The 27,830-nt window shown below is 49.8% G+C and overlaps 1 protein-coding gene across 1 annotated transcript in view; it reads left to right on the forward strand.

The window, feature by feature from the left end:
- Positions 1-27,830, forward strand: part of cdk19 (cyclin-dependent kinase 19) — a 347,911-nt gene that overhangs the window by 273,709 nt on the left and 46,372 nt on the right. The window contains exon 11 of the mRNA XM_038799152.1: positions 16,096-16,174. Coding sequence (XP_038655080.1) covers positions 16,096-16,174 — 79 coding nt within the window. The remainder of the gene's footprint in view (positions 1-16,095; positions 16,175-27,830) is intronic.

Consider the following 27,830-nt stretch of genomic DNA (forward strand, 5'->3'; position numbering starts at 1 on the left):
AAGTTACTGTGAAAATCCCCTAGTCGCCACATTCCGGCGCCTGTTCGGTTACACAGAGGGAGAATTCAGAATGTCCAATTCACCTAACAAGCACGTCTTTCGCGATTTGTGGGAGGAAACTGGAGCACCCGGAGGAAACCCACGCAGACACAGGGAGAACATGCAGACTCCACACAGACAGTGACCCAAGCCAGGAATTGAATCTGGGACCCTCGAACTGAGAAGCCACAGTGCTACCAACAGGAATATCTGAACAGGAAGAGGAACCTGGGCATTTTGATTGACTGCACTCTCTCTGCTAGGGAGAGCTGGAATGTGTCTCACCTCTGCAGGTCCTTTTTAACTTCCTCCACCAGGCTGGTCAGGTTCCACTTGTGGATTTGTGTCCCGTCATGGGCGATTTGGATCCCCATGTAGCGGAATTTGTATCAGGCCTGTTTGAATGGCAGTCCCATCCAGCTCTGCTCCTCCCCCTTGCAGGTTCACCGGGAAGATTTCATTTTAGCTCAGGTTGAGTTTGTAGCCTGAGAAGGTTCAAAACTCTTTCAAGAGCGCCATGATACCCTTTCTGCTACTTTGCGGGTCCGAGATACAGAGCAGTAGGTTATCACATAGAGAAAGACTCTGTGTTCTCTATCTCCTCTCCGGATCCCCTTCCAATTCTTTGCCGCCCTGAGCTTGATCGCTAGTGGTTCAATGGCTAGGGCGAACAGTAGCAGAAACAGCAGGCATCCCTGTCCAGTGCCTCTGTGCAGCTGGAAGTACGTAGAGCTGGTGATATTTGTCCATACGCTCACTGTGGGAGCGTTGTACAGGAGATTCACCCAGGCGCTGAATCCCGTTCCAAGCCCGAACCGCTCCAGTACCTTTATGAGGTACTTCCACTCGACTGTGTCGAAAGCCTTTCTTCGTCCAGGGACAGGATCACCTCTGGTGTTCTCTCACTGGATGGGGTCCTTATCACGTTCAGCAGACGCCTGATGTTCGATGTGAGCTGTCTACCTTTGATAAAGCCCGTTTGGTCCTCTGCTACCACCTCTGGTACGCAGTCCTCCAGTCTCCTGGCTGGGACCATGGCTAGTATTTTCGTGTCTAAGTTTAGCAGCGAAATGGGTCTGTCGGACCTGCATTCTGTTGGGTCTTTGTCTTTTTTGGGTATCAGCGAGAGGCTTGTGCTAGCGTAGGTGGCAGGGTGCCCCTTGCCAGCAAGTCCGTTAACATCTCCCGCAGGTGCGGGGCCAGTGCTGCTGCAAATCATTTGTAGAAGTCTGCCAGAAATCCATCTGGTCTTGGCGCCTAGCCCGCCTGAATGGAGTTGATACTCTCCATGACTTTTCCCAGTTCTAATGATGCTTCCAACCCCCATTTCCTATCATTCCACGACTGGCATGTCAAGTCCATCGAGGAACTGTTTCATCCCCAAGTCCTCTGCGGGGGGCTCGGAGGTGTACAGCCCCCAGTTGAAGTCCTCAAATGCCTCGTTGACCTTTTCTGGCTTTGCTATTAGTTTGCCTCTGTTGTCTCTAACCTGTGCTATTTCCCTCGTGACTACCTGCTCTCCCAGGGTTCTCGGTTCCGGGAAGGTGGCGGAATATGAGTCTGTGCAGTGTGGGGCTCTGAAGCCGAAAGGAGTCGTGCAAAGCAGGGTTAAAAAGAAGAATAAGGAAACCAAGGAAATGCTGGAGCAGATAACCTCGAATCAAAAGGAGCATACTGCGATGGAGGAGGCCGGAGAGCACAAGAGAGTGCCGGTGGACAAAGGAACTCCAGCACAGAAAGCATTTGATAAAATGCAGGAGAAGCGGCAAATTGAAAGAATTCTGAAGAAGGCATCAAAAACACACAGAGTGTTGAGGAGTTTAGACGTCGGATACCCTGACAGAACATTCCGATATTCCCAAAGTCAGCTAGACAAAATAAGGAGATGGAGGAAGCTTTTGCACATCTTTTTGTTGGGAACTTTCTTTTATTTTCTGTACCTACATTTGTATTTTTTTGCACCTGCAGTAAATTTAGACAAAATTGATCTGTCTGCCAGCTTGCCTGTGAGAAAGAGACCCGAACTGCTGCTAACTCTTGTCAGCATTGTGTACCAGTTAGTAAATGTAATTCCCCTGTTGAACCGACTCATGTGATTGTGTGTTCTCTGAGTTAGAAATGTTTAGTGATGTTTGCTATGCAAAAACTAATGGCTGTTTGTTTCTCTTCACATGAGTGAGATATTTGGCCTGGCGTGATGAGGGGGTTACTCTGTGACAGAGTTGCTTTGTTTATCTCTAACATTTACATAACTAGATTTTTCTGCAGATAGGTATCTCAACATTCAGATATGAAGCTCGCCAGCCTGCTGTCCTTGCGCAAGTGACAGGCACAATATTTGACACAATATCCTTCTGCGCTTAACCAAGAGCTGAATTTACCTTTTGAAATTGGTTTCAAGCCTGACTAAGGAAGCCTCACGGGCAGAGGGAGGGAAGGGGTGGTGGAGGAATATCTGGGCTTCCTCGGGAGGTTTTGCAAAGGAGCTTTTTTGATGTACGTTCCGTTGTTAGGAGTAGAGCCTGACCAAGTCAGTCTAGGTGTAACATCACTGGGGTGTAAGTTATAACAGCCAGAACCTGGAGGAATCGAAAAGCCCCCTTTGTGCTGCCCTTTGAACTGTCGTGCCTTCTGCAGTCGGGAGTAAAAACTGATGGCACGCTGTTGATACCTGCAGTCAGTTCAGGAAAGCTTTTGCTCTGTGACTGAGCCAGGTGAGCTGTCACACCCTGCTGCCAGTTAGCTCAGTGGGCTAGACTGCAGGTTTATGATGCAGAACTAAGGCCAGCAGCGCTGGTTCAATTCCCGTACCAGTTTACCTGAACAGGTGCCGGAATGTGGTGACTAGGGGCTTTTCACAATAACTTCATACTTATGACAATAAAAGGTTATCATTATTATTATGTTTGAGACATACTTAAGGCAAAATAAAATCTTTCATCATACAGGGTTCTCCCGTGCCTAGTGGAGTTGGTGTATTGCTTTCCTTGTGAAGAGCAGGTCAAAGTCCTTTTTCCTCTCCGCCAAAGGCTCTACGGTTGGGTCCTTGGAGTATTGCTGGCCTACCTACAGCAATAATTTCACCCCTCATAGCAGTCTTCAGCACCTTCCAAAACGTGGAGTGTGGACCTACCCTTTCCTGGTTATTAGTTATATACTCGCAGAAGGCCTTATCGGCCAGGAGGGCCATGCCAACCTCCATGGGGGGGGGGGGGGGGGGGGGTTGGGCACAGGCCATCTCCAACCTCCCATCCACGTAATGTGGAGCGTGGTCGGAGATTGCAATCGCAGAGTATTCCGCTCTTACTAGCGCTGGAGGCAACGATTTCCCCACTACAAGAAGTCGATTTGTATATACATTGTGTCCCTGAATATGCCAAGTTCTTTTGCCATATTAGAGGTCATCCCCGTTTTGGGGTTCGACCTGTAAGTCCATGAGGCCTGTACACAGTTAAAGTCCACCCCCCCATGATAAATCGGTGCATGTCGACATCGGGGATTTCTGCCATGGTCTTTTTTATAAATTCTGTGTCGTCTCAGTTGTTTGTGTACACGTTCACCAAGGTTACCAGTGCCCCATCCAGGGAAACCAGTGCCATCTTGTTGGCTGGGATGAGTGTGTGTGGGGAGTGTAATGTGTATCTGCGGCTTGGAGACGGGAATCTGTGAAACTCTTTGCCGCAGAAGGCTGTAGAGGCCAAATCACTGAGTGTCTTTAAGACAGAGATAGATAGGTTTTTGATCAATAAGGGGATCAGGGGTTATGGGGAGAAGGCAGGAGAATGGGGATGAGAAAATATCAGCCATGATTGAATGGCGGAGCAGACTCAACGGGGCGAGTGGCCTAATTCTGCTCCTATGTCTTATGGTCTTATGGTCTTGTCAGCCTCCCGAGTGTCAATCATGGACCTGGCGAATCCCGCACCGTTTCTCTTTGGAATCGATTATTTTCCGCCACGTTTGCCGCCAGTTTTGCTGTCGTGAAAGTCCATGAATCCTGCATCAGCCTCAACACTTAGTCTCAGAAATGGAGAATCCTGCCCAAAGTATTTGTTTAGTTTCTCCTCCATTTCCTTATTTCCCATTATAAATTCTCCTGTCACTGTCTGTTATGAGCCCACATTTTTTAAAACAATTTTTGTCCTTTTTACATGCCCATAGAACCTTTTACAGCCCGTATTTATGTTCATCACCAGTTTACTAAAATTCTATTTTCCATTTCTTTATCAGTGTCTTGGTCATCCTTGCTGAATTATAAATAGCTCCCAGTCATCAGGTTTACTACATTTGTGGCAACTTTCTCCTTTGATCTGACAGAATCAGTAACTTCTCCTGTTTGCCATGGTTGAATTACTTTTCCTGTTTGGTTTTTATGCATCAAAGGAATGTACATTTGTTGCAAACAATGTATTAACTCTTTAAATGTTAGGCATTGCCCGTTTATTGTCATAACTTTAAAAAAATATATATTTTATTAAGACATTTATATGAACAACAAACACAGCAAATAAGAGCAGAAGCAAAATTGTACAACAGAATAAATAACCAGCACCCACGCCACCCTCTGCCCTTCCCCTCCTCCCGTCCTGCCTTTCCCATTTTAACCCCCTTATTCTCCTCCCGCCCCTCCCTTCCCCCTCTGCTGGCTCCTCAATCCTCCTTAAAGAAGTCAATGAACGGCTTCCACCTCCGGCGAATCCATCAACTGACCCCCTCAGGATTAACTTGATCTTCTCCAGCCTCAGGAATTACACCAGGTCACTCACCCACACCACCGCTTTTGGCGGCTCCAAGTCCCTCCACCCAGAGCAAAATCTGTCTCCGGGTTACCAGGGAGGCAAAGGCCAAGACACCGGCCTCACTCGCCCCCTGGACTCCAGGGTCTTCTGACACCCCAAATATCGCCGCTACCTCTGGGCTCGGGGTCACCTTTACCCCCAACACTCGGACATTAAGTCTGCAAACCCCTGCCAGAACCCCTTCAGTTTCGGACATGACCAAAACATGTGGACATGGTTTGCAGGCTTCCCCGCACATCTTCCACATCTAACCTCTACTCCCTCAAAGGGTGTACTCATCCTTGCCACCGGCATATGTGCCCTGTGACTATTTTAAACTGAATAAGGCTGAGCCTTGCACACGATGAGGACACATTCACCCTCCTCAGGACCTCTTCCCATGTCCCAGCCTCCACCTCCCCCAGCTCCTCCTCCCACTGCCATTTAACATCTCCTATCGGGCCTCCCTCCCAGTCCATATGCACCTTTTAAACCTCGGACACCTTCCCCTCCCCTACCCCCTCCCTCATCACCTTATCCTGCCCAAGGACAGGAAACTTTCCCAAAGGGAAAGGACGGCACCTCCCTCAAATCCCGGACCTGTAAGTATCTAAACCCATTCAAGTGCTGCCTCCATTGCCCCCATACCCTCAAGACCGAGACCACGACTGGGCTTGCAGAGTACATGGCCGGCAAGAACGGCAGGCACTGTCAAAAGTGCCCCTAAACCTGTTCCCCTGCAAGATGCTGCCTCCATCTGCCCCCATACCGACCCCTCCCCCACTACCCATTTCCTAACCATAGTGACGTTAGTAGTAATTCATTATATTCAGCAATGTCAACCGTCCCCCTCCACGCCCCCATTCCGAAAACGTCCTCTTGACCCACGGGGTCTTCCCCGCCCACACAAACCCCGAGATCAACGCATTGACCTTTTTAAAACATGACTTCGAAATGAAGATCGGGAGGTTCTGAAATACAAACAGGAACCTTGGCAGCACCGTCATCTTCACTGTCTGCACCCGTCCCACCAACGACAACGGCAGCACATCCCACCTCTTAAAATCCCCCTTTTCCCCTTCCTCTGCTCCACCAATCGAACCAAATTCAACTTATGCAGCTGCGGCCAACCCCATGCCACCGGAATGTTCAAGTACCTAAAGCTAGCCCCCACCACCTTGTTCAGCTTGTAGCCTAAAAATGGCCAAAGTCCTCCAACATCCCCATAATTCTGCCAATGCCCCCCAGTAGGTCCAAAATATATAGCAACATGTCGTCCGCGTGCAGCAAAATCCTGTGTTCGATCTTGGCCCCGTCCACCCCCGTACAATCTCTTTCCCACCCCTCGATGCTCTAAGCGCCATTGCCAATGACTCTATCGCCAGATGAGAGCAGGTAACCCTGCCTTGTCCCACGGTTCAACCCAAAATATCCTGAACTCAACCAGTTTGCCCGCACACTTGCTACCGGCACCTTATATAGTAACCGGACCCAATCCACAAATCCTTGCCCAACCCAAACTGTCCCAACACCTCCCACAGATATTCCCATGCCACCCAGTCAAAAGCCTTCTCTGCATCCATCGCCACTGCCACATAAGAACATAAGAACATAAGAACTAGGAACAGGAGTAGGCCATCTGGCCCCTCGAGCCTGCTCCGCCATTCAATTAGATCATGGCTGATCTTTTGTGGACTCAGCTCCACTTTCCGGCCCGAACACCATAACCCTTAATCCCTTTATTCTTCAAAAAACTATCTATCTTTACCTTAAAAGCATGTAATGAAGGAGCCTCAACTGCTTCACTGGGCAAGGAATTCCATAGATTCACAACCCTTTGGGTGAAGAAGTTCCTCCTAAACTCAGTCCTAAATCTACTTCCCCTTATTTTGAGGCTATGCCCCCTAGTTCTGCTGTCACCCGCCAGTGGAAACAACCTGCCCGCATCTATCCTATCTATTCCCTTCATAATTTTAAATGTTTCTATAAGGTCCCCCCTCATCCTTCTAAATTCCAACGAGTACAGTCCCAGTCTACTCAACCACTCCTCATAATCCAACCCTTTCAGATCTGGGATTAACCTAGTGAATCTCCTCTGCACACCATCCAGCGCCAGTACGTCCTTTCTCAAGTAAGGAGACCAAAACTGAACACAATACTCCAGGTGTGGCCGCACTAACACCTTATACAATTGCAACATAACCTCCCTAGTCTTAAACTCCATCCCTCTAGCAATGAAGGACAAAATTCCATTTGCCTTCTTAATCACCTGTTGCACTTGTAAACCAACCTTCTGTGACTCATGCACTAGCACACCCAAGTCTCTCTGAACAGCGGCATGCTTTAATATTTTATCGTTTAAATAATAATCCCGTTTGCTGTTATTCCTACCAAAATGGATAACCTCACATTTGTCAACATTGTATTCCATCTGCCAGACCCAAGCCCATTCACTTAACCTATCCAAATCCCTCTGCAGACTTCCAGTATCCTCTGCACTTTTCGCTTTACCACTCATCTTAGTACCTCCATTTCCTGCCCCTCCGGGGCATCATAATCACGTTAAGTGACCTCCTCACATTTGCCGACAACTGCCTCCCCTTCACAAACCTCGTTTGATACCCACCTATCATCCCCAGGAAACAATCCTCGATTTGTGAAGCCAACACCTTCGCCTGCAACTTGGCATCCAGATTTAACAACAACATCGGACGGTAGGATCTGCACTGCTCCAGATCCTTATCTTTCGTCAGTATCAGGGAGATAGATGCCTGTGATAGCATAGGAGGTACCTCCCTCCTCTCTGTAGCCTCATCGTATGCCCTCACCAGCAGCAGCCTCAAATCCCCCCCAAACCTTTTATTAAACTTCACCGGGAACCCATCTGGGCCCCGAGCTTTCCCTGCAAGCATGGCTCCCATTCTCTCCATCACCTCCCTCAACCCAATGGAGGCCCCCAGTCCCTCCACCAGGTCCTCGTCCACCTTGGGAAACTCCAACCCATCCAGGAATCGTCGTATTCCCTGTCCCCCCTGCCGGGGGCCCCAACCCATATAGCTTCCTATAAAACTCTTCGAACATCCCCACCGGGACCAGTACCACCTATTCCAGTCTCCCTCGCCGCCTCCTGCTTCCTAGGTTAGTTGGGCCAGCATCCTACTCGCCTTTTCCCCGTACTCATACATTGTCCCCCTGGCTCTCCGTAACTGCCCTGCCGCCTTCCCCGGAGACATCAACCCAAACTCCATCTGGAGACTCCACCTCTCCCTCAACAACCCTGCCTCCGGGGCCTCCGAGTACCTCCTATCCACCCGCAGAATCTCTTCCACCAACCTCGCCATCTCTGCTCGTTCCACCTTTTCCCTGTACGCCCAAATCAAAATAAACTCCCCCATAATCACTGCCTTGAGTGCCTCCCGCAGTGTGACGGCCGTGACCTTCCCCGTATCATTCAGTTCCACATTCTCCAGATGGCAGCCCTCACTCGATCGCACACTTCCTCATCCGCCAACAACCCCACATCCAGCCTCCACTGCGAGAACTCAGCACCCTCCCTTCGTCCACCCGCTAATCCACCCAGGCGACGCCTGGTCTGAAACCTCAATTGCTGAATACTCCAAGTCGACCACCCCCGCCAGCAATGCCTTGCCCAGCACAAAAAAGTAAGTCCGGGAGTACATCTGGTGCACATGAGAAAAGTATGAAACCATCTTCGCCCTTGGCCTCCCAAACCTCCACGGGTCTACCCCATCCTGCTCCATGAACCCCATCATATAAGTTATCGTAAGGTTACTCATCATCCTGTCAAAAGCCACTGAATGCAGTAAAAGAGGATTTCTGGGGTGCGATTCTCCCAAACAATTTTGAAGTTAATTTGTGGTGGGATTTTCAGAGAGTTTCCCACCAGCTCTGACAGCCAGTTCCCCACTGCTATTCAATGGCACTTAGTCAATTTTCTGGGCCCTGAGGAGTTTCTCATTAGTTTGGCCCACACTTAGAATTTTTTGTATCACTGGGGAGCTGAACTCCGAGAATGGGGGCAGCAGGGTAGCATGGTGGTTAGCATAAATGCTTCACAGCTCCAGGGTCCCAGGTTCGATTCCCGGCTGGGTCACTGTCTGTGTGGAGTCTGCACGTCCTCCCCCTGTGTGCGTGGGTTTCCTCCGGGTGCTCCGGTTTCCTCCCACAGTCCAAAGATGTGCGGGTTAGGTGGATTGGCCATGCTAAATTGCCCGTAGTGTCCTAATAAAAGTAAGGTTAAGGGGGGGGTTGTTGGGTTACGGGTATAGGGTGGATACGTGGGTTTGAGTAGGGTGATCATGGCTCGGCACAACATTGAGGGCCGAAGGGCCTGTTCTGTGCTGTACTGTTCTATGTTCTAATGGGCCACTATTTTGAAAGAATGTCCCGATCTTTCAGTGAGCTTAGTCCCCACACACCCCCACCCATGGGCAATGTCACCCCCCGCACACATGGACATTATCCCACATCCCCCAAGTGAGGACACCCTGCTATGGGGTCCCTGGGTGTCTCCCCTCTTCAGGCACCCCCCAAAGCTCCCTTACAGCACCCCCTCCCTTCCACAACCCCCACCCATTATACCTCCAATCTGGAGCCCCCTACTTACCTGCCATGCACTCCCCCACCTTCAGACCCTCTCTCCACCCTCATTTCATGGGCATGACCCCTTGCCCCCTGACACTTGGCAGTGCCACCCTGGCACCTGGGCATCCTTGCACTGGCACCCAGGCAGTACTCCTGCTGGGTTGGCAGGGCACTGTGTGGACCAGTGCTGAATGGCGCCCTGCTGCAGCCTCCCTAGGGAGGCTGATGAATCAATGGTGGCCGATGTATCCCGGGTGAGTAGGTCGTAAGTAGGTTTCTGACCTACTTCTGGGAACACGGTTTGGTCGCACGCATTTGGGGCGGAGTTCAAACTGCGATGTCTGGCAGGACTTCAGTAAATCCCGCGAGCCGCGGAGCCTATCGGGAGGCTTGCAGCAGGCCTCACCCGACATTCTCCGGCCCCTTTGTGCTTTCGTTTGAGCGCACCGTGGCCGGGAATCGTGCCCTTGAACAGGGAAGGGGGTGGTGTCGGTGATCTATGGGAGGATTTTGGGGAGGGCAGAGGGTCCATGGAGGGTATCAAAGCCAAGTGACAGGGTTGGGGGAGGCTATGCAGGACGGTCTGTGGGGTGAGATGCTCCGGAGCGTGAATGCATCAACCTCGTCTGCAAGGTTGTGGCTGATACAGCTGAAGGGTGTGTATAGAGCGCATCTCACAAGGGCGAGGATGAACCGACTCCTTGAGGGAGTGGAGGATGCATGTGAGCATTGTGGGAGAGCCCCGCAGACTGTGTACATATGTTTTGGTCCTGTCCGAAGCTGGAGAAGTATTGGAGGGAGGTTTTCAGTGTTATCTCGGGGGTTGTGCACGTGAGCCTGGAACCAGGGCCCCTAAAAGGCATTTTCGGGGTGTCGGACCAGCCAGGGCTGCAGGCAGGTGCGGGGGGATATCTTAGCCTTCGCCTTGCTGATTGCCCGGAGGCGGGTCCTGCCGGGGTGGAGGTCAGCTCCTCCGCCCTATGCCTCAGCTTGGCGAGGGGAATTTGTGACTCTTGCGAAGGTGACTTTTGAGCTGAGGGGGAATGAAGGAGGGGTTCTATAATTCATGGGGACTGTTTATTATGCACATTCAACAATTGGTTGCCATCGAACATTGGGGAAGGGGGGGGGGGGGGTTGGGGTTATTGTTGTTCTTGAGTAAACTGTTTACTGGATGATTGTTAATTTTCTTTCTTTTTTACTTGGAATATACGGGTGATGTTTTGGTCTGTATATTGTAGAGGAGGCTGTTTGGGGGGATTGGTACTGTTTTGGTTTATGTTTGTTTTCTTTTGTTGTTTATTTGATGAAAATGTTGAAAATGAGGAGAATTAAAAGATTTTAAACAAAGAAAATAAAAACAAAGATGTCAGGTGCAAGTTAACAGAAACATTTGTCAGTGTGATTTTTGGCACCATTGGTGGGGTGTTTCTCGTCGGCCGAGTTGACGAGATTTAACCTCACTTAGTGCTGGAAATGAGTCCCCATATGCTTCTCGCCATTACTGGCTGTCTCGCCTCCTGATTCGCCAGACCCATGCCAGAGCGCCTCGTTGCTAACATGGTAAAAGCTCCCTTACCACTCACTCCGAGTCAACACACAAACATGGCAGAGCGCAGACCTGCTCCTCGCTTCAGCGATGCTGACTTGGCCAACGTTTTCGATGCTGTGGATGTGCTATGAGACATCCTGTTCCTCGAGGAGGTCGGAGGACCAACAGCAGGGTCACAATGCCCCTTGGGAGGCAGCGGCAGCAGCTATGAGTGCAGGCAGTATGACCAGGAGGACCGCTGTACAATATCAGAAGACCAACGACCAAGCTGCAAGGGTAAGTTACCACCTCTCTCCTGGCCTCAGTTCCTCCTGACCCCCTCAAATTCCCAACCCCCTCCCACAAGTGACTGGCTGACATCTCGCACACTCGATCTTCGTGCTTGCTCTTCAGAACCCCCTGGCATCCACCAGCACAACACCTTCATGTCCAGGTGTGGTGCCCACGCATGCCACCTGCTATAGAACCCCACCAACCCATGAAGCATGCGGTTCACAGTGCCCTCTCTTTGTCCCCGCAGGAGTAGATAGCCCATAATAAGCGGGAAAGGGCCAAGACAGGGGACGGAGTACCAGAGGTTTGTGCCGTCACTCCTTATGAGGAATGGGCACAGGAGATCGCAGGGTTGGCCAAGGAGGGAGCAGTCACCGGCAGCGAGGTTGGCCTGCGTCATAGACGTGGCGATCCACTGTCCCATCACCCAGATCACCTGTCTCAAGTGAGTTCATGTCAGACAAAATGATCCTTCTCTCTCACTGACTGCATGTCCATTGTCTCCTAGGATCTCCATCTGATGGGGCCATGCCATCCCGAGTTGTTTCCCCCCCCCCGCCACCCAAGAGACCACCTCGGAGGAGAGCTCTGAAGAGACCACCATCAACACGTCACAGCTAAGACCCCCACCTTCCACCAGCACAGAGACACACACATCAGTGGGCCACATTAGTGCACAGGCTTCTGGGACACAATCTAGTGAGCACAGTTGCTGATGCACATCAGGTGGAGGTAGGAACACCTCGGGAGTCAGCAGTGGTGGGGGTCTTCTGGAGCCCAGGACTCGAGCGTCCCAGTTTTGGCCACAGGAGATGATGCCGACAGTGCATGGCACCAAAACCAACGCTGCTTAGATGGCAGCCACAGGGAAAGGCTGGAGCATGACATCTGCGTCCTGAGTGTTGGTGCCCAAGGCATGGCTCATTCTGTGACAGTCTTGTCTGAGGGCTGCGACATCATGTCCCAGTTGCTGGTGGACATTGCCAAGGCACTGCAGACTATGGCCCAGTCACTGAGGACCATTGCTGCGAGCACCGACACCATGGTGCAGACAATGGGGGGCCAGATGACTCAAAGGCCTCTGGAGCTCACTCCAGCTGCCCTCACTCCCATGGAGACTCTCAGGGTACCATCAGGGAGGAGGAAGCGCTGTAGGTCAACCTGGGGCCTGCCACAAAGAGACAACAATGGTCTCCAGTTCTTCTGAATCCCCCTTCCTGACACTGGCGTATCTCAAGGGCAGCAGGTAGAACAGGGTGGTAAGGTGTTGACAGTGACACCAGTAGGTCAGCCGGGACCCCCGGCTCTTGACTCACTCGAGGACGTCTGCTAAGGGCATCAAAGACCACAGGGTGCAGAATGCAGCAAACTGCCTCCATGCCTGATGTGCATCCTGGGGACACACCAAGACAGCAATACACCACAAAAGATCAGGAAGAGAGTGGATCATTGAGTGGGTTTGAGGAGGCTGGCGAAGGGACTATCTGTAGCTATGGGGAATGGAAATATCTAATGTTCACAATTAAACATGTTGCACCAGGTACATGTGGAGCCTCTGTCGTGTTAATCTTCATAGCGGGCCTGCCTGCACCCCCACCACTGTTGCCCTGAACACCTCCTGGGCATGGTGATCCAAGAACTAATGCCCCCGATGCAGACCCCGTTCATTATTAATTCAACATTTCGTAGAACATGGAATTCCTACATTGCAGAAGGAGGCCATTCAGCCTATCGAGTCTGCACCAACACTGTGAAAGAGCACCCTACCTAGGCGCACTCCACCGCCCTATCTCCATAACCCCACTTAATCTGAACATTTTTAGACACTAAAGGGTCATTTATCATGGCCAATCCACCTAACCTGCGCGGGTTTGGACTGTGGGAGGAAACTGTAGCACCCGGAGGAAACCCTCACAGACATGGAAAAAGCCTCGTCCTATGAGAATCGGGTGAGGATGAGAGCCTTCCTGGTCCTTTGGGAATGGCGGGCCCTTGCCGGCGCCTGTCCTCTGTCTCCTCCTGCGGATCCTCCCAGCCTCGTCTTCCATCCCCTCCTGGGCCTCGTCTTCCATCCCCTCCTGGTCCACCTCTTCCTCCTCCTCAGATGAACATGTCCCTCCTCCTCCTCCAGCGTGTCGCCCTGCTGCTGTGCCAGGTTATGGAGGGCACAGCAGACCTCCATAAGCGGGAGAACCTGTGGGGGGGGGGGGGGGGGGGGGGGGTTACACACCACCAGAGCTGTGCAGGCATCGTAATCACATTTTGAGCAGTCCGATGCACCGCTCAATGACAGCGTGGTTGGCACAATGGCCTTATTATGTCGGGCCTTAGCTTCGTTCTCCAGCCTCTACACTGGCCTCATCAGCCTGAACCTCAGCGGGTACCCCTTGTCCCCCAAGAATCAACCCATCAACCTGGGACGGTCCGCGAAGACGCCAGGGTTCTCTTAGTGCCCCAGGTTGTAGCTGTCATGTCCACTCCCTGGGTAGCAGGCACAAATGTGCATGATCCGGAGGTGGTGGTCACACAGGAGTTGAACATTCAGGGACTGGAACCCCTTCCTGTTAATGAAGGGCATTCCCTGAAGCCCCAGTGCGCGCAAGGTGACATGCCATCAATTACCCCTTGGACCTAGGCCATCCTGGCGATGGCAGAGAATCCTGCAACCCAGGCAATTGGGCCTGATCCAGCTCAATGTTGATAAAATCTGAAACCCGGTCATACAGGGCATCCTTGACCTCACAGATACACTTGAAGGCTGTAGTTTGGAAATGCCATACATGTTCCCGCTCGAGCCCTGTAATGAACCAGTAGCATAGAAGCTCAGGGCTGCAGTGATCCTCACGGTCACCGGGAGCAGGTGTGCTCCTCCAATGGGTGCCAAGTCTGCGAGGACGTGGCACAGGTACAGCATTGTCTCTTTGTTGAGACGGTATCTCCTGCGGCGCATGCTGTCCATCATCTCCTCGAAGGACTAACAATGCCTGTACACCTCAGGCCATCGCGGATGTTCCATTCTGGGATCCTCCTCGGCCTGATGGGCAGCCGGATCTTCAAGGTGTGCGGCAGTCTCCTGCACGTAGGGCTGCCTTCTCCAGCATCTGGCCGCCTCGGCTGCCACCAGCCATGCACGGGCAGCCTCTGTGGGACCGACATAAGCAGCCATATTGTTATATCTGTAATGAATTGGAGAGGGAGAGAGACCAACAATTAATCAAATCAGAGTGCTAAATGATGCCCATGTGATTTCTCGCTGGGGAGCTGGTTAATTCCCAGGAGCACTTTGCATTCGACTTCAATCTCGCAAATGAGATGGAAATTCATTAAAATGAGTATTAATTATATGCTTGCCATATTTGGGCATGATCTGGAACTCGCCATGGGGAGTGGGCTGGTTAAATAGCAAGCTGATTCGCACCTAGTACGGATCTCGATTTTGGCCTTTCCTGCTATTTAACCGGATCTGCACTGGGCGCAACGCGGAGGTTAAATCGCGCCTGTAGTCTAAATACCTGCTGCATGTGGCCAGGATGGAAAAAAACAAGGTCCACAAAACAGATCACTACTGATTATTACTGATTAATTAATCAAGGCACAAACAATCAAAGCTGGGTTAAGATTGAAAATCAAGAACAAAGCAGAAATAAAATATAAATATGGAAAATTGCAGAAAATAGTTTCTGCAGGCCTCAGGCCTACAGGAGGCACCCAAGAAGGACCCAACATCAGCCATGTAGAAGCGTTTCATGTTTGTGGGATCTACTTGAAAGGATTTTAATTTTCTCAAGTGGTATAATCTTGTTAGTCCTTGTCAGCCGCATCTGTAATTCAAGATCATAGAATCCCTACAGTGCAGAAGGAGGCAATTCGGCCAATCATGTCTGCACCATCTCTCCAAAAGAGCACCCACCTCGGCCCAATTCCCCGCCCCATCCCTGTAACTCCACCTAACCTTTGGACCCAAAGGGGCAATACAACTTATCATGATGTTTAGATACTTGTAATTAGTAACTATTTCAGCCCCCTCACCATAAATCATTACAGAGAAGATATCATTAACTGGCCTTTTTCCTCATTCAATTTAAGAGAATTTTTATTGAACCAGTTTACAAACATTTTCCACTGGAAGGAATGGCAGGGACACCATACATGTTGCCTATCAACCTTCTCTGGTATTTTAGGGTAGGTGGCCTGTCTTTCTACCCATGACTAATTAAGGCCACTTAAGAGCCTCCTCCTCCATGGCATGCTGAAGCCTGCCTGACTGACCCCAGCAAGGCTGCCCCACTTACCTTAAAGAATGGCCTCCAGCAACACTACTGCTCAGGTACTGACTACAGCCCCAACAGTCGGCACTGGTCCTGATTGTGCTACTCGGACTGAAGAGCTGATGGTCATCTAATTGTCTAGAAGCTTTTGGGGATGGGACTTTCTCTCTCATCTGGCTAGAAGCACGATCTCAGGCAATTTACTGCCTGGCGACCCTGTTATGGCTGTCAAATGGTTCTCAACAGTTCGTCCTTTCAAAACCTTTGTCCTGACCTCATGCAGTTTGAAAAAGGCCTAACATCCAAATTTTTACAAGGTGGTTATGATAAAGTTCATCGTAACTTGGTTTCACTGTGTCTTTATTCAGCATTGTTTATTTTGATGTCTGACATTGCGCCATGATGCCTGTAATAGCATGTGCATTGGGAAGTAATGTTGGATTGATTACAAACACTTGAATATGCTACTTAACATGTGCTTCATTTCTCTGTTTGAGTTTTAAAAATATATGTCAAACCAGTAACAATAATTTTTTTGTGCTGCCCCTTGCAAATTTACAATTTCTTTTTTACGTTTTAGTGTCTTTGCAGGTTGCCAGATCCCATATCCGAAGCGAGAATTCCTAAATGAAGATGAACCGGAAGAGAAAGGTGAAAAGGTAAGAGAAAAGGCAACATATGGTACTCGCAGCTTATTTCACATCGATAGTCAACCTACTTTGTGTATCCTTGTCATGCACCTTTCAATGAACATCATTTTATTCATATTTATCTGTATTTCCAAAAGGCTTGCATAAGGTACACATAACAGACTAATGAATAAATTCGCTGCGCAGCTTTGCAGGAGTTAAGTAGCAGAATGAATAGCTAGTTGGCTACATGACAAATAGAAGAGAGTAAGTTTTTATAACCTTTATTAGTGTCACAGGTACGTTTACATTAACACTGCAATGAAGTTACTGTGAAAAGCCCCTAGGCCCCACATTCCGCCGCCTGTTCGGGTACACAGAGGGAGAATTCAGAATGTCCAATTCACCTAACAGCATGTCTTTCTGGACTTGTGGGAGGAAACCGGAGCACCCGGAGGAAGCCTAATAATAATACTTGTGACAATAAGGATTATTATTACAGTCAGAGGTCAGGAGAGGAAAAGGCTGCAAGTTGAGGTCGGGGAGGGGAGAGGATTCAGGGTGCTAGAAATCTGCAGTGACCAAGAGGATGTGGGAACAAGAGATTCGGGAAGCAGAATTGGTGGTGAGCAGGTGGTATTGGAAGCAGAAAATTACAATAGGAATTTAGCAATGTAAAGTATTTCAACTTACAGGGTACAATATAATGGCCCATAACTTTCTGGTTTCCCTCTGTTGCATTTGAGGGGTATCCCAATGATGTGCTGGGGAATCCCTCCAGGACGTTCCCACATAATGGTTTACTCAGCAATTGCCCAGAAGTGCTAACTTCCTCTGGATAATCGCATTGGACCTCCCGTCAGAAGTGATTTAAATTGCTAACTTAAGGTGGTTCTGCAAGTCTTACTGATAGTTAGGCCATAAGACCATAAAACACAGAGCAGAATTAGCCCATTCAGCCCATCGATTCTGCTCCGCCATTCAGTCATGGCGGATATGTTGCTCATCCCCATTCTCCTGCCTTCTCTCCATAACCCCTGTTCCCCTTATTAATCAATAGCCTATCTATCTCTATCTTTTTTTTAATAAATATTTTAATTCTCCTTTTTCACATTTTCATTCAAATTTACACCCACCAACAAACAATTAATGGTAACAAATACAATGTCAATCCCCTAGTCAACAATTCCCCCCTCCCACCAACCCCCCAAACAACCCTCAACATTTTAAATATAAACATCAAAAAAAAGATTCAGGAATCCACCCATACATAGTCACCACCAACATACACAGTCTAACTCCCCCAACACCAACACCAACGCCCCCTAATGTTCGATGTCATCCAATTCTTGAAAGTGCATAATGAACAAAGCCCATGGAATTGTAGAACCCTTCCATCCTTCCCCTCAACACAAACTTCACCTTCTTGAGTGTTAAAATCTCCAACAGATCTCCCCCGCCACACCAGGGCACAGGGTGGGGAGACTGACCTCCACCACAACAGGATCTGCCTTCTGGCGATCAGCGAGGCGAAGGCTAAAATATCTGCCTCCGCACCCACTTCCAGTACCCTGAATATGGCCTCCAGAGGACCCGGCTCAAGCCTCACATGTACCATCTTTGAAATTACCCTGAACACCTCCCTCCAAAACCCCCCCCAGCTTTGGACAATACCAAAACGTATGAACGTGGTTTGCGGTCCAATCCCCCCTTGCCCCCCCGCAATGTCCACAAACATCCTCTACCCCCTCAAAGAGTCGGCTCATCCTCGCCTTTGTGACGTGCGCCCTATACACCACCTTCAGCTTGCGCACAATGTTGAGGCATTTACCCTACGGAGCACCTCACACCACAACCCCCGCTCGATGCTCTCTCCCAGCTCTTTTCTATTTCTATCTTAAAGAACAGCTGAGGACTCTGGGTCTTTACTCATTGGATTTAGCAGGATTAGGGGGGGGATCTTATTGAAACTTAAAGGATACTGCGAGGCCTGGATAGAGTGGACGTGGAGAGGATGTTTCCACTTGTAAGAAAAACTAGAAGCTGAGGACACAATCTCAGACTAAAGGGACGATCCTTTAAAACTGAGATGAGGAGGAATTTCTTCAGCCAGAGGGTGGTGAATCTGTGGAACTCTTTGCCGCAGAAGGCTGTGGAGACCAATTCACTGAGTGTCTTTAAGACCGAGATAGATAGGTTTTTGATCAATAAGGGGATCAGGGGTTATGGGGAAAAGGCAGGAGAATGGGGATGAGAAAAATATCAGCCATGATTGAATGGCGGAGAAGACTCGATGGGCCGAGTGGCCTAATTCTGCTCCTATGTCTTATGGTCTTATTATGGTGTTACCCTTAAGACAATCTTGAATTAGAACTCCTACTAGAAGCACTCCTACGTGCTTCTGATTTCCTAAGCCTTTTCCCATTTAGAAAATAGTCTATGCCTCCATTCTTTCTACCAAAGTGCTTAACCTCACACTGACTTCTCTCTCCTGTCCGGGCCCACCCTTACAGCAACTCTGCCAGAAAAAGACCCCTGGAGAACACCGCTACAAACCTTCCCCCAGCCCAAAAAATATCCATTGATATTTTTCTGTTTCCTATTATTCAGCCAATTTTGTGATGAAAGATGATCCCCTTCTCAAAATACAGTGAATGCAGTTTAAACTGGTGGATGGGGAGTCAATCATACAGCTGCTTTGTCCTGTTGTCGAACCTCCTGAGTGTTGAAGCTGCAATCATCCAGGCAAGTGGAGAATATTTCACCACACTCTTAACTTGTGCCTTTTGAATGGGTGACCGTGGACAGGTTTTGGGGGAGTCAGGAGGTGAGTTACACTCCGTAGAATTCTCAGCCTCTACTCTGCGCTTGAAACCACTTTATTTATATGGTTAGTTCAATTCAGTTTCTGGTCAATGTTAACACTCAAAATGTTAATAGTGGGGTTTCAGTGATGGTAATGTCGTTGAATGTCATGGGGAACTAGTTAGATTCTCTCTTGTTGGAGATGGTCATTGCCTGGCACTTGTGTGGCGTGAATATTACTTACCGACTGTCAGCACAAACCTGGGTATTGTCCAGGTCTTTCTGTAAATAAACACACACAGCTTTTGTATATGAGGAGTTGTGAATGTTGTGTAATCATCAGTAAATATCCCCACCTCTGACCTTATGGTGGAGAAAAGGTCAATAATGAAGCAGCTGAAATATTGGGCTAGGACACTTCCCTGAGGAACTCCTGCAGTGATTTCCCAGGACTGAGATCACTGACCCCCAATAACCAGAACCATCTTCCTTTGTGTCAGGTAGGGTTCTAACCAGTGGGGAGCTTTCCACCTGATTCCCGCTGACTCCAGTATTGCTCGGCTCCTTAATGCCTTACTCGGCTAAGTGGTGCCTGGATGTCAAGGGCAGTAACTCTCACCTCACCTCTGGAGTTCAGCTCTTTTGTCCACGTTTGAACCAAGGATATAATGAGATCAGGAGCTGAGTGGCCCTGGCAGAGCCCAAACTGAGTGTCAGTGAGTAGGTTATTGCTGAGTAAGTGCTGTTCGACAGCACCGTCGACGACATCCCACTTTACTGATGATTGCGATTGGACTGATGGGGCAGTAATTTACCATGTTGGATTTGTCCTGCTTTTTACCTACAGGACATACCCGGGAAAGTTTCCGCATTGCTGGGTGAATGCCAGTATTGTCGCTCTACTGGAACAGCTTAGTTAAGGGCTAGAAAGTGACAATTTTGTTCTTCCACATGATAAAAAATTAATGGAATATTTGTCAGCATCTGACTCAGAGCTTAGCTACTTGTGAATTCAAGCTGAAAATTCAAACTGAGGTTCAATGATCCTATGATTCTATGTGCTGAAATTAGAGATTAAATTTATTGAATGGATTTCAGCAACTTGCTTTTTAGAAATATATTTCATACCAAGGAACAACTTCAGTGGCAAATAGACAGTCTCACTCATGCCTCTAGCGTGTTTGATTGGACTATCAACATCAGGAAGACAAAGGTCATGGTCCAGGATGTCGTCATTTCACCAGCACTTTGACAATGTGACACACTTATCTATGCTTTGCAGTCAGCAGCAATCTGTCACTTGATAATGAAATCAGCACACATGTCACAAAAGCTACAACTATTAGGTCCAAGCTGAGTGGGCCAACAGGAACTTGACTTACACCAAACTGTCAAAACTGCATCCTCAGCACACTCCGCTATTGCAATGAGATCTGGGCAACTGGTGTTAGGCAGGAGAAAAGGCTGAACAGTTTCCACCTTTGCTGTCTCAGATGTATCCTCAGCATCTCTTGGCAGGACAAGGTCACGAACTCCGAGGCCCTGGAGAGTGCTATTGCCATCAGCATATGCACAGTACAAAGCCAATGGGCACAATCTTCCCAGAAAAGAGCAAAGTCTCCTAGCGAGCCTGTTTAACCGCGTGTTTCCTGGCACTCAAAATGCCGAGAAGCACGTGGCTGTTCAACGGGGGTCTAAACGGGGAACACGGCCAAGGCCGCACATAGCCCCAGTTCTGTAACGAGGAGCTCCGCTCACCGGAACTCCCCATTGTAACGAGAGATCAGGGTTCCATTTCTAAATCCCCGACCTCCCCGCAGCCGGACACAATTTGGAAGGGTCTCCCGCATCCGCCAACCCCCACCCCCTCCCGATGGGCAACCCCAGCCCAATCGCACGTGCACAAAAAAATGCCAGCTTGGCACCACCAACCTGGCACCACCCCTGCCAGTGCAACCTTGGTAGTGGTTGGTGGCTCTGCCAGGCTGGCACCACCAAGGTGCCAGGCTGGCTCTAACAGGGTACCAATGTGACACCAGCAGTGCCAGAGCCACCACCCTGCCCAAAGGCCATGCAGCTGGGGCCTCCATTCCCCTTGCTTAACACAGAGTTGCCCATCACAGTGCAAATCATCATCTCATTAGACAGAAGGCTGCCAATAAATCAGTTGCCAAACCAAAGTTAACTGACTTTCTTCCCAAAAACTGCTCAGTGTGGCATTCCCTGACAGAGAGGCTTCTCACATAGCAGATTACTGTGAAGTTAAACTGCATGGGATTGAGGGGTGGTGTCTTGAAATGGAAAGAAAGCTGATTAGCAGACAATAAATTGGAGTAAATGGGTCTTTATCTGATTGGCAAGCTCTGTGCTGGGACCCCAACTGTTCACATTATATATTAATGTTTTGGGACTAAGTGTATTATCTCTGAATCTACAGATGATACAAAGTTGGGTGGGAGGGTGAGCTGTGAGGAGGATGCAGAGATGCTTCAGCGGGATTTGGACAGGCTGAGGGAGTGCAGATATGCATGGCAGATACAGTATAATGTGGATAAATGTGAGGCTATCCGCTTTGGTAGCAAAAATAGGATGGCAAATTATTAATTGAATGGATGTAAATTAGAGCGGTGGATACTCAACGAGACCTTGGTGTCCTCGTGCATCAGTTGCTGAAAATAAGCATTCAAACAAATCAGGTAGAAAAGAAGGCAAATGGTATGTTGGACTTCATAGTGAGAGGATTTGAGTATAGGAATAGGGATGTTTTACAATTGTTCAGGGCGTTGGTGAGGCCACACCTGGAGTATTGTGTGCAGTTTTGATGTCCATATCTGAGGAAGGATGTTCTTGCTATGGATGGAGTGCATCGAAGGCTGACTCCTGGGATGGCGGGACTGCCATATCAGGCAAGACTAAGCCGGTTAGGATTATATTCACTGGAGTTTAGAAGAGTGAGAGGGGATCTCATCGAAACTTACAACATTCTAACAGGATTAGACAGGGTAGATTCAGAAAGAATGTTCCTGATGGTGGGAGAGTCCAGAACTAGGGGTCATAGTTTGAGGATAAGAGGTAAACCTTTTAGGTCTGAGGGGAGGAGAAATTTCTTCACCCAGAGAGTGGTGAATCTGTGGAATTCGCTACCACAGATAATAATTGAGGCCAGAAAGTTGTGTAATTTCAAGAAGGAATTAGATATAGCTCTTGGGGCTAAAGGGATCAAGAGATATGGGGGGAAGACGGGATCAGGATATTGAACTTGATGATCAGCCATGATCATAAGATCATTCCTTGCTGTAAAAGTTAAATAAGAAACAAGTGTAATATATTTCCCTTTGCCTTCATAATTCTTTCAGAATGCAAAATAATTGCAATGAAGACAATGTTATGGCAATAGCATTTTATCTTTGTTAACCCATATCTTACTGAGTAAGCAGGTACTTCACATGACTGGAACAAGGAACTGGTATTTCCACAGTTGATTTAGAAACAATAATAAACATTGAGTCAGTGGTTTTCTGTTGAAATACTGCACTATTTATCATCGAATGCTTGCAGCTGAGAAGGAGGCCGTTTAGCCCTTCAGCCCTCTTGCCCGCCAACACAATGCAAGAGCAAGTTTCAGTTGGACCAGCAATTTCTTTCTCCAGTTCCCTTTTGAAAGAAATGATTTTATCTCCCAACACCTAACTCAGGCAGTTCATTCCAGATCCTAACCACCTGCTGCCGTTTTACCTTGTGTCATCATTGTTTCTTTGGCCAACCGCCTTAAATTGGGATCCTCAGGTTCTCGAACCTTTTCCCAAAGGTAACAGTTTCTGTGGGTACGATCTACCGGCCTCATCGCGCCCGACTCGGGACGCAATGCAGCCATTAACCTCTCGTGAGATTTATGACGCTCGTTATGCCTCCCGAGATCTAACAAGATCTCGTGAGGCGCCATGATCTGGATCTTGCCCACAATCGGCGTGATCCAGGTTGCATATTCAATGTGGTCAAAGAGGATGTGAAGATATCTGCTTAGGCCCAGCGATTTCCTCCCCTTGCATCCCGTAGTAACCTGGGATAGATTCCATCCGGCCATGGGAACTTGTCTACTTAATGCAATTTAGGATACTCAACACTTCCTCCTTTGATATATTGATGTTCTCTATCCCTGACCTCAACATCCGCCATGTCCTTCTCCCTGATGAATACCGATACAGAGTACTCATGAAGGATTTCACCCACTTCCTGTGGTTCCACGCATAACGTCCCTCCATTGTCCTTAAGTGGGCCTACTCTTTCTGTTGCTATCCTCTTGCTCCTAATATATAGAACATAGAACAGTACAGCACAGAACAGGCCCTTCGACCCTCGATGTTGTGCCGAGCAATGATCACCCTACTCAAATCCATGTATCCACCCTATACCCGTAACCCAACAACCTTACTTTTTAGGACACTACGGGCAATTTAGCATGGCCAATCTACCTAACCCGCACATCTTTGGACTGTGGGAGGAAACCGGAGCACCCGGAGGAAACCCACGCACACACGGGGAGGACGTGCAGACTCCGCACAGACTCTGATATGCACAAAAAGCCTTGGGATTCTCCTTGACCTTGTTTGCTGAAGACATTTCATGGCCCCTTTTAGCCCTCCTAATTCCACGTTTAATTTCCTTCCTACTTTCACTGTACTCCTCAAGGGCTTTGTCAGTTTTTAGATGCCTAGACCTATCATATGCTCCCTTTTTCCTTTTGACTAAGCCTATAATTTCCTGAATCCTGCCATTTCTATCCTGTGTGGCTGGTGGATAGATCCACTGACCAGAAGTGGGTTGAGAAGATGGGAGCTGTTGGAACAAGAGAATCTTTATGCGCCACAGGTTGAAATGGCGAAGGGCAAAGGGCCTGTTCTGCCTGCCCAGTGGTCAACAGAGCAGCTAGTGGACTTCTTAAATGAGAAGTTCAGCCGGCAGAAAAGGGAAGCCCATGTGGACCTAGTCAGCGTGGTAGAGCCGCTTAAAGCGGCAATTGACCAAATGGAGCAGAAGCTGGAGTCTCAGGGCCGGGTGATCCAGAAAGTGGAGGAGGTGGTGGGGGAGATCGAGGAGCAGCTCGCCTCGTTGGTGGCCTAAATGGGAGTGATGCGGGAGACCCAAAAGCAGCTGAAGAAGATGGAGGTTCTGGAGAACCACTCCAGACGGCAAAACTTGCGGATCATGGGGATGCCCAAAGGCATCAAGGGAGAAGAGGTCGGCACGTATGTGACAAAGGTGCTGGAAAAGTTGATGGGTGAGGGGACCTTCAACCAGCCCCTGGAGGTCGACCGAGCGCACAAGGCATTAATGAGACGGCCACAGACGGGTGAGCCACCGAGGATGATGGTGATGCAGTTGCACTGGTTCTTGGACAAGGAGAAGATTCTGCGATGGGCGAGGCAGGCGAGGAGGTGCACCTGGGAAAGGAACGAACTGCGGGTGTACCAGGACCTGGGCGCAGAACTGGCAAAGAGGAGAGCCGGCTTTAACCGGGTCCAGGCTGCCCCTTTCAAGAAGGGGGTGATGTTTGGGGTGCTGTACCCGGCCCGCCTCTGGGTGACTTTTCAGAATCGGGAACATTATTTTGGTACGGCAGAGGAGGCGACGGAATTTTTGAGGGACAATGGACTGGCAGGAGAAGGGGGACATTGAAGGTGTGAGGAGGTGGTTTGTTTTGATGGTGGTTGGAAAGCTCGTCTCCTTTGAAATGTTTGTTGGGATAGGGGATGGGGTGCTTGGGGAGCATCAAGGGTGAGCGCATCTTTTTTCTGCTTGTTTGTTTCTTCAGGGGATGCGAACTGGGTGGAAGGGGAATCAGTGGGGGTAGGAGGCTTGGAGGTCTCTGGAGGAAGTGCTGCCAGGCTAGCTGGGCCGGCTAGTTAACAGGAACACAGTGCAGGACGGTCAGGTGGTTGGTGCAGGGGTGGGGGATGGGGTTGCTGTTTTGCTTGGGGGAGGGGGTGCGGTTGCTGACAATGTTGTGGTTGCCGTGGCGCAGCGGGAGAGTGAGTGATGACGGTGGACATCCAAGGGGTAACCTGGAGGGCCGCGGGACGCGGGCTGGCACAAAAAGGATATGTTTGATCGGCAGGGGAGGGCGACAGGGAGTCCCCCAACCAGGCTGGTCACGTGGAACGTGAGGGTGCTGAATGAGCCGGTCATACGACCACGTGTGTTCGCGCACCTGAGGAATCTGAAGGCAGACGTGTCTTTCTTACAAGAGACGCATTTAAAGATAGAGGATAGACAAGGTTGAGGAAAGGATGGGTGGGGCATTTCATTTGGGACTGGACATGAAGACGAGGGGGGTGGCGGTGTTGGAAAATAACTGGGTGGCGTTCGAGGTGGGGAACATTGTGACAGATTCAGGGTAGGGGGGGTTGGAAGTTTATGATGGATAGTGGGAAGCTAGAGGGGTTGTCCATGATTTTGGTGGATGTTTCTGCCCCAAACTGGGACGATGTGGAGTTTGAGTTGGGTGCTGGGGAAGATCCCTGACCTGGACTCGCACCGGTTGATCATGCTTTAAACAAGGTCATTGAGCCAAGTTTAGACCGGTCGTTCCCAAGATCAGGGAAGGTGTCAGCTGTGGCTAAGGAGCTGAAGGGGTTCATGGAAGGGATGTGGGGGGTAGACTGTGGCGGTTTGGGAGGCCGGGGGCGACAGACTTTCCGTAGTTTCTCATGTGCACCGGGTGTACTCCCGGATTGACTTTTTTGCGCTAGACAAGGCGTTGTTGGTGGGGGTGGTCGACTCAAGAGTGTTTGGCGATTGTGGTTTCAGTCCACGCACCACACTAGGCAGATCTGCAAGTGGACCAGGGTGTGGGCCTAGCACCCACAGTGGAGGCTAGATGTGGGGTTGTTGGCAGAAGAGGAGGTGGGTGAGCGGGTGAGGGCTGCCATCAGGGAGTATGTGGAACTCAACGATACAGGTGAGGTTACGGCCGCCAAGCTGTGGGAGGCACTCAAGGCGGTGGTTAGGGGGAATTTATTTTGATTCGGGCGCTCAGGGAAAAGGTGGAACAAGCAGAGATGGCAAGGTTGGTGGAAGAGATTCTGCGGGTGGATAGGAGTTACTCGGAGGCTCTGGAGGCAGGGTTGTTGAAGGAGAGGCAGAGACTCCAGATAAAGTTTGGGCTGGTGTCTGCAGGGAAGGCAGGAGGACAGGTACGGAGGGCCAGGGGCACAATGTACGAGTACGAGGAGAAGGCGAGCAGGATGCTGGTCCAACCAACCTAGGAAACAGGAGGCGGCGAGGGAGATTGGAAGAGTGAAGGATGTGTCAGGAAGGGTGGTACTGGACCCGGTGGGAGTGAATGGGGTGTTCGAGGAGTTTTATAGTGAGCTAGATGAGTTGAAGCCCCCGGCCGGGAGGGAGTGGATGCGGCAGTTTCTGGATGGGCTGAAATTTCCCAAGGTGGACGAAGGCCTCGAGGAGGGGTTGGGGGCTTCCATTGGGTTGAGGGAGGTGATGGAGAGAATGGGAGCCATGCATGCAGGGAAAGCCCCGGGCCCAGATGGGTTCCCGGCAGAGTTTTATAAAAGGTTTGGGGCTGCTGCTGGTGATGGCATATGATGAGGCTAGGGACGGGGGGGATACCCCCCCCTACGCTATCACAGACGTCCATCTCCCTGATACTGACGAAAGATAAGGATCTGGAGCAGTGCAGATCATATTGTCCGATATCGTTGTGAAATCTGGATGCCAAGTTGCAGGCGAAGATGTTGGCTTCACAAATGGAGGACAAACGGGGTTTGTGAAGGGGAGGCAGTTGTCGGCAAATGTAAGGAGGTTACTTAACCTGATTATGACGCCCCTGGATGGTCAGGAAGTGGAGGTGGCAGTGGCAATGGATGCAGAGAAGGATTTTGACCAGGTGGATTGGGAATATCTGTGGGATGTGTTGGGATGGTTTGGATTCGGGCAAGGGTTTGTGGATTGGGTCCGGTTGCTGTATCGGGCCCCAGTAGCAAGTGTGCGGATGAACAGGGTGAGCTCGGGATATTTTGGGTTGCACCGTGGGACAAGGCAGGGGTGCCCACTCTCCCCGTTGCTTTTTGCCCTGGCAGCAGAGCAGTTGTCCCTGGCGCTTAGAGCCCTCCAACGTTGAGGGGTTGGAAAGAGATTGTGTAGGGGCGTTGAGCTGTATGCGGATGACCTGTTGCAATATATTTTGGATCCATAGTGGGCATTGACTGAATTACTGGAATTTTGGGGTGTTTTGGCCGTTTTGCGGATGCAAGCTGAACATGGGAAAGAGCAAGGTAGAACATAGAACATAGAACAGTACAGCACAGAACAGGCCCTTCGGCCCTCAATGTTGTGCCGAGCCATGATCACCCTACTCAAACCCACGTATCCACCCTATACCCGTAACCCAACAACTGGGTTGGGTTAACCTTACTTTTTTAGGACACTACGGGCAATTTAGCATGGCCAATCCACCTAACCTGCACATCTTTGGACTGTGGGAGGAAACCGGAGTACCCGGAGGAAACCCACGCACACAGGGGGAGGACGTGCAGACTCCACACAGACAGCGACCCAGCTGGGAATCGAACCTGGGACCCTGGAGCTGTGAAGCATTTATGCTAACCACCATTCTACCCTGCTGCCCCAAAGGTGTTCCTGATTGAGACCAGAGGGCAGGAGAGGAGGTGAGGGATATGCCGTTAAATGTGGAGGGGGAGAATTTCAGGTACTTGGGCATCCAGGTGACGCAAGGTTGGGCGCAGCTGAAAAAGTTGAATTTGGCTCGGTTGGTGGAGCAGAAGAAGGGGGATTTTCAGACGGGATAGGCTGCCGTTGTCGTTGGCCGGACGGATGTGGACAGTAAAGGTGACGGTGTTGCCAA

This window comes from Scyliorhinus canicula, chromosome 6, assembly GCF_902713615.1.
Source record: "Scyliorhinus canicula chromosome 6, sScyCan1.1, whole genome shotgun sequence".
Taxonomy (NCBI): Eukaryota; Metazoa; Chordata; class Chondrichthyes; order Carcharhiniformes; family Scyliorhinidae; genus Scyliorhinus; species Scyliorhinus canicula.